Source organism: Pteronotus mesoamericanus, unplaced genomic scaffold (genome assembly GCF_021234165.1).
Source record: "Pteronotus mesoamericanus isolate MK-2021 breed Mesoamerican mustached bat unplaced genomic scaffold, CSHL_Meso_final scaffold_118, whole genome shotgun sequence".
Lineage (NCBI taxonomy): Eukaryota > Metazoa > Chordata > Mammalia > Chiroptera > Mormoopidae > Pteronotus > Pteronotus mesoamericanus.
The window spans coordinates 6,761,761-6,769,795 of NW_026555301.1; the positions used below are offsets into that span (position 1 = coordinate 6,761,761).

The 8,035-nt window shown below is 40.5% G+C and overlaps 1 protein-coding gene across 1 annotated transcript; it reads left to right on the forward strand.

The window, feature by feature from the left end:
* Positions 1–5,680: 5,680 nt before the first annotated feature.
* MC2R (melanocortin 2 receptor) lies at positions 5,681–6,574 on the forward strand. Its single transcript, XM_054587432.1, has one exon. It carries the CDS (start codon positions 5,681–5,683, stop codon positions 6,572–6,574), a length of 894 nt encoding a protein of 297 aa, XP_054443407.1.
* The last annotated feature ends 1,461 nt before the right edge of the window (positions 6,575–8,035 follow it).

Here is an 8,035-nt window from a genome sequence, read left to right on the forward strand (position 1 = left end):
ACAATAAAGTGTCTTTCTATGGCCTTTGTTTTGAAATGTACCTTATCTGATATAAGTATTACTACTCCTGTTTTCCCCCCATGTCCATTTGCTTGGAATATTTCTTTTCAATTCCTTTACTTTCAATCTGTGTAGGTCCTTTGTTCTGAGGGAGGTCTTTTGTAGGCAGCATAAGTGTGACAGCTTATCTATTCATCTATCCTATGTCTTTTAATTCGGGCATTTAGTCCATTTACACTGAAAGTTATTATTGATAAGTACATATTCATTTTCCCCTTTTGTATTTGTGATTCTCTTTTTCTCACTCTTTTTCTCACTCTTTTTCTGCATCTTCTTAAAGAATCCCCTTTAGCACATTTTGTAGAGGTGTATTCTTTTAGCCTTCTTTTGTCTAAAGAACTCCTTACTTCACCTTCCATTTTTTTAAGACCTTTGCAGAGTAGAGTAGTCTTGGCTGCAGGCCCTTGCTTTTCATGACTTGGAATATTTCTTGCCATTCCCTTCTGGCTTGCAGTGTTACTGTTGAGAAGTCAGCTGCTAGCTGTATGAGGACTCCCTCTATGTCACTACCTGTTTATCCCTCATTGCCTTTAGGATTCTCTGTTTTTCTTTGATATTTGCCATTGTAGTTATGATGTGTCTTGGAGTGGGCCTCATTGGGTTCTTCTTGAATGGGACCCTCTGTGCTTCCTGGACTTGCATGACTTTTCTCTCCTCAAATTAGGGAAGTTTTCCATCATTACTTTTCAAACAGGTTTTATAACCTTGCTTCTTTTCTTCTTCTTCTGGTGCCCCTAATATAGGGATATAATTACCTTTCATGTTGCTTTGCATTTTCCTAAATGCTTCTTCATTCTTTTTGAGTCGTTTTCATTTTCTTTCTCCTCCTGGGAGCCTTTTTCTACTTTATCCTCCAGCTCACTGATTCGGTCCTCAGCTTTATCTAGCCTGCTTTGATTCCTTCTACTGAGTTCTTCAATGATGAGATTGTATTCTTCATTTCCTCTTGCCTCTTTTTGATAGCTTCCTTTTTCATGTTTATATAGTATGCCTGAGCAGGATGGCTGCTGCTTTATGGGGGATGACTCTGCACTGTGATCCCCGGGGTACTGTTTCCCCAATGTCTCTATCTTCAGTCTCTCCTCAAGTGTCTCTCATCCACTCTGCCCCTCCCCTTTTGCCAGGGATCTACTGTCTGTGGCTTCCACTTTGCATTCACCATTCAGGTTTAATCACCACAGGATCAGGGCAGAGTCCCCCTGGGGGTGGGGCTATTGTTTCTTGTCACGCTGCTGCCTCTCAGCAGTGTGATCTGCCTGAGCACAATGGCTGCTGCCATATGGGGGATGACTCAGTACTGGGATACAGGTGGCTATTCCCAAAGTTCTCTCCCCAAAGCCTCCATCCCCAGTCTCTCACCAGGCTTCTCTAGCCCACTCCACCCCTGCCTTTGCGGGAGCCCAGGGTAAGTGGCTGCAAATGAAAATGTATATCATGGCCCTTTAAGTGGCTCGTGTGTCTCCAGCTGCCCATCTCTGCCGGAGAGCAACCCTGTAGCTTTTTGAAACTAGCTGTTATTCCTGTACTTTTTGGGTTCTGGTGCTGTAAGCTGGGGGTCCCTGATTATGGTTTAGACCCCACTCTTCTCAGGGGAATTGAACTGACTGCTTAAATATCCTTCTGGTGCTGCTGCCTGTGGGTTCTCAGCCCGCCTTCTCGAGTCTCCACAGCACTCCTTACCAGTCAGTTCATGCTGAAGCTTATTCTTTTGTCTGTCCAAGGTTATAAGGCTTCTCTCTCACTGTTGTTCAGTTGTTTGTTCTAGGTGATTTCTCCACAATTTAGTTGTAATTCCAGATTTGTCCTGGGAGGAGGTCAGTATGACTTCCATTCATTTCTCTGCTATCTTGCAAATCCAAGCACATTGCTTTTTAAAAAGAACTAGCCTTTTAAATTTTGTTTAGTATTTAAATCCTTTCTTAAATTTGTTCAAGTACAGTTGTCTATAAAAACTAGGCAAAGGACCTGAACAGACACTTCCCAAGGAGGACATACACAGATCCCAGAGGCATAAGAATGGATGCTCAGCATATTTAGCCATCAGAGAGATGCAAATTAGAACCACAGTGAGATACCACTTCACATCAACCCAAATGGCCATCATAAACAAATCAACAAATAACAAGTGCTGGTGAGGATGTGGAGAAAAGGGAACCCTAGTACACTGTTGGTGTGATGCAGGCTGGTGCAGCCACTGTGGAAAACAAAACCTTTTAAAGACCCATTAGATTCTCCTATTATGATGAATAATTTAAATTTACCTTCTACATTGAAAGAAGATTAAACTGTAGTAGTTTCTTATCAATAGTTGAGCATCCCTAAAAGTCTACGGCCCTGCAAATAAAATAAATTTATACACATAGTGCTCCCAATCAAATAGAATTTCTTTACCCTGAAATATAGAACATGATTGTTGATGTATAAATGCTGGTTGTGTTGTTGCATTGCTCACCACCAAAAGGTATCATAGTGGAAAAGATGAGGAGGTTAGCAGAGGCTGGGGTCCTGACCCATTTAGTTTAGCCAGAGGCAGGCTTAAGTATAACATTGGATGGGAAGAAGCAGCATCATTTGAAGATGGATATTTATTACCCAGCAAACTTTAAGCTGAGAAGCAGGTGAGAGTACTCTTGAACTGTACTGCTTGAAGTAAAGAAATCCAGACACCAAAAAGCAGATAGGAGAGAAGCAGAAAAGAACTTTGAATTGGTGAGACCAAGCACATGGCAAGTAGGGATTATTATCTAGGCTCCTTAAGCCAAAGAACATTGTCGCCTGAAATATTTGGATCATTTATTTCAGGTAACACAGGATCATTGTGAAGTGTTAATGAAATGAGTTTTGTTTCTCCTAATTGTCATTTAATGTTTTCTACAAGCAATATCAGAGTAGGAATAACAGTAGCATACACATATAACTTATGATATTCCCCCTCTGGGCTCTGAGAAGGGCACTGAGTCAATAAGGGTATAATATATGTCATTTTTTGTTGCTATTTGGGTTGGGATGGAGGATAATTTGTCTGCTTTCTTGTATAAGTTGACAGAGGGGTGAAGTATGGCAGTTAAGAGGTGGCTCCAGTGCACACCTGTCCAGAGTGTGGCATCTGGCAGTTACCTAACCTTTCTGGATGGTTTCCTCAATTGTCAAACCAGGAAATAACAGCACTTACCTCATGGGCTTATTGCAAGAATTAAATGAATTGTGCATGTGGAGTGTTTAGAATGATGTTCAATACATTCACAAATACCTATCTGTGTCATCACCCCCTTTAACCAAGAATGGGGTTACATACCAACTATAGTCCCCACCCACCAAGTCAATAGCAATTCATGAATCCACATAACATGGCTGATTGATGGCTTGTTGAAGGTGGCTCACAGATGATACTACATTTCTACTCAAATTTAGGACCCTCCCATGGATTTACAGTACTGTTAGCAGATCAGCCATGCACATTGACCGAAGCTGGGTTTCAGAACCATCTCTTCCTAAGAGGTGCCAGAACCTCTGTCAACATTTTTTCTTTATTAATTCTACCATCAAATCCATTCATTGAAAATATATACCAAATATGGTCACATTTAATTAACTTATGTATAGGACAGGAGACACTGTCCAGACAGGGTCTCCATAGATAGCGCATGCCTGATACAGACATTAGGGCACAGGATCTGTTGTAAAGAGTCACATGATCATGAAGGCTGAAAAGTCCCATGGCTTCTAGTCTGCAAGCTGGAGACTCAGGAATACCAATGGTGTGGTCCCTGTCAGTAATCCAGCAGGCTCAAAACCCAAAAAAATCTGATGTTTCCATTTGAGTCCAGAGGCAGGAAAAAAACTAACATCTCAACTCAGCAGTTAGACAGGAGAAGTGCCCTCTTATTCATGGGACCCTTCTTGTTCTTTTCAGGCCTTTAAGAGATTGGATGACACCTGCCTGCATTGGAGAGAGCAACCTGCTTTACTCAGTTTACTGATTCAAACGTTAATCCCACCCATAAGCATGCTCACAGGCACACCCAGAATTATAGTTGACCAAATATCAAGCACCCAAAGCCCAAGCAAGTTGATACATGAAATTAACCTTCAAAGCTCTAATTCTCTTCAGCATTTGTGGACATGTGTGTGGATGCTTTAGCATACAGACTTCCCAGGGCCTAAGTATATAGAACTAGGGTGACTAATCATCCTAGTTTGCTTGGGACTGAGAGGGTTCCTGGGATGCTGAACTCTCAATCCCAGGTAAACAGGATAAATTGGTCAACCTAGGTAGAACCCTGTCAACAGGTAACATCTGCCACTAGTTTCCTGATCATCTACCTACCTAACTCATAAATTTCTACCTTGATACTTGACCTCTGACCCCAGCCCTCTGTAAGGAAATTAGTTCCTTTCCAGGAAAAACTTTAGTGTAAGACAGTGATGAGTGCACTGTGGATTTTAGATCAAAAGCTACATTTCTAGCTAGATTCACTTTCCAAGAGCCATTTTACAGCATGATAGCAGGCTTCTCACAGGCTCAAATGGAGGGAGATTAAGCTCTTCTACCTGAGGAGAGGAGGATAAAGAATCTGTGGTCATAGCCTTAGAACCACCACAATGGAAAAAGCAAGTTTGAGACATTTCATAAAACTGTGCCTAGCCATCTGGAAACTGAATGAGTAAAAATTCCACATGTTCTCACCAAAAGATTTTTCAAAGTCATTCAACTATGACCTAGTCAGCCTTTTATGTTTAAGAAGAACTGGACCCTTTTGCTGTCATAATTCAACTCCAACCTAAAGACACCTTGAAAACATTGGAAATCTCCAGAAATACCACTCTTGTGAGTTCTGCCTTTGAAACAGAAGTAATAACACATACTCCATAGTCAATTTTGGGAGTAGTACATCAATACCTTGCCATTAGCCTATATGCTATAAGGTCAGGGGATGACTCAGAAAGACAAACAGTGAAAAAGAAAAGACCCAAACATGCATTCAGTCCACCAGACCCAGCCACCACCTCCACATAAAAGAAATGTAGTCGTGTGTTTTTCTGTTTCTATACGTCTTTAATTTCTTTTTTTCTTATTCTAATCTAACTCACATGAAATTGGGTTCATGAGAAGAATAGGGGAGATAAAAGGGAGAGGACAAAGAATAATCTTTATTTTTATCTCTGGGCTCAAAATTCCAATAAAGATTTGTCACAGAGCAGTTAGGAAGAAGGTTCAGTAAACTGTTTTATTTACATTATTACACCATTGTATTTCATTGAAGCAATAGAGCTTTCTTAAAGTTAATCTAGCTTGCTTTTTTAAAAATTTATTTATTACTCTTTTTTTAGTTTTTCAAAGACATTTGTCTCCATTTATCCACCACCACTTAGCCCTGCCCCACCCAAACCCATATCCCCTCCTCAATCCTTCCTAACCTTGGCTTCATCAATAACATGGCTTGTTTTTATTTGTAGTCTATTTTGCAAGTGATATTTCTATATATTCTTTCTTAGGTGACAGTGTGGTTTTTACCTCAGATCTCCCACAAGTGCTACAAAGAATAAAAGATTCTGAATAATCAGTCAAGTTTTCTGTGAAGTCGAAGAAATATTACTGTCTTTACCACAAACAAGAGAAATGAAGCACATAATCAATCTATATGAAAACATCAATGATACAGCAAGAAATAATTCAGACTGTCCTCATGTGGTTGTGCCAGAAGAGATATTTTTTATAATATCCATCATTGGGCTTTTTGAAAATCTGATTGTCCTTCTGGCTGTGATCAAAAATAAGAACCTCCAAGCACCCATGTACTTTTTTATTTGCAGTTTGGCGATTTCTGATATGTTGGGTAGCTTGTATAAGATTTTGGAAAGTATCCTGATCATGTTCAGAAACATGGGTTATCTCAAGCCTCATGGTGATTTTGAAACCACAGCAGATGACATCCTTGATTCCCTGTTCATCCTTTCCCTACTTGGCTCCATTTTCAGCCTGTCTGTGATTGCTGCTGACCGCTATATTACAATCTTCCATGCTCTGCAGTACCACAGCATTGTGACCATGCGCCGTGCCATTGTCATCCTGATGGTCATCTGGACATGCTGCACAGGCAGTGGCATCACCATGGCGATCTTCTCCCATCACATCCCCACAGTGATCACCTTTACATTATTGTTCCCTCTGATGTTGGTCTTTATCCTGTGCCTCTATATGCACATGTTTTTGCTGGCCCGTTCCCATGTCAGGAAGATCACAACACTTTCCAGAGCCAACATGAAAGGGGCCATCACACTTACAATCCTACTTGGGGTCTTCATCTTCTGTTGGGCCCCCTTTGTCCTTCATGTCCTCTTAATGACATTCTGCCCCAATAACCCTTACTGTGTCTGCTACATGTCACTTTTCCAGGTGAATGGCATGTTGATCATGTGCAATGCAGTCATTGACCCTTTTATATATGCATTCCGGAGCCCAGAGCTCAGGGAAGCATTCAAAAGGATGATCTTCTGCAACAGGTACCAGTAGAATTATTGGTCCCTAATTTTAGGAACCATGGTGATAATATAGTCATGTGAAAGAATAACATGACATACCAACAAATACTAATACTCCAACTGTTCTTTCATTCCCTAGTGTGCAGGAGGATAATCCCACTTACTAGTATTTGTAATAGTTTGGTTCTATGTGAACAGTCTTTCTCTAGTACAATTTTAATAACCAGAGAGATAAAATAATGTACTAAAAAGGACAGAATACAAATCACATGCAGCAATACAAATTCAAGAGCTCTGGGCTAAGAGAAAAACTTGTTCTCCTATAGATATTTAGCAAGCCTATTACTGAGGTAGCCTTTCTAGGATGAAGGCCACTGTAGCTGATATCTAGAAGTTAAAATACTAGGATGAGTACTCAAGCCAGAAATTATAGGTCTTTGTAAGCCAAAAGTGCCAATAAATTGCTGCAGCTGAATTTGCCTGTCCCACACTGCCAAATAGAATTCCTGCCTTCCCTCAGTCCTACTTGTCTGCTTTATTATATCCCAAATATTTTTGGAAGCAGGTAGGGTATAAATTATAAATGTCAAATAACCAGCTTTGAGTTTTCAAAAATAAAGGAATGTTCTCTGTTAGAATTCTTTGCTCCCTCAGTATCTCACTGGCTTTAAAATCTTTTCCTCGTTAAAACTCCTCATGCTTTAGAAGCATGAATTTCAAAAGAGGAAATAAAAATTTAATCCATTAGTTCCCATATGGGAGTAAAGGCCAGAGGAAAACTGTGATATTGTGTCCATCTGGAGAAGGTATAACAAAACTAGTTAGGGGGCAGGGGGCAAGGGAGAGAGAGAATATGAGAATGAGTAACCATGCTTTTGGACTATGAGAAAAAACAAGACCGAATCAGTTCTTCAAGAACAGTGCTATTATTGATACTCAAGCCAAATATTGATGAAAAAACTTTACCTCCTTCTACAGAGGAGTCTGAGAGACAGACCCAGTCACTACAAAATTTCATCCTACCACCAGCTACAGGACAGATGCCAGATATTAAAGAGTGGTATTGCCAATGGAAATAAAAGAAACAGTTTATAAATTCATCCACTGTTAATTGCTAAAAGTAAACCTTAAAGAAGAAGCAAATTCTGACTGTAGTCCTAGCTAATTTGGAGAGTGACTTAAAGGCCTGAGTTATGAAACAGAGAGCGGAAAGAAGCCAGGTCTTCACATGCACAGGGCCTGGTTGTTCAGCATCCAATGGGAGAGACAGTGTGTTCTGGAAGAGGCAACACTTTACTCTCAGTAAAGTTTTTCCTGAGCTGCTGAGAGCAAAAACCAGCCACAAACAGGACTGCTGGCCTCATGATGGATTTAGTATGAGATGTGGGGAGGGACAGGATCTTAAGGAGTAGAGCAAAAGGCATGGCGTTAAAGGGAAGACAGCTGTGGGCATTTTTCCAGGTGGCCTCCATCACATTTTGGAGATTAAACC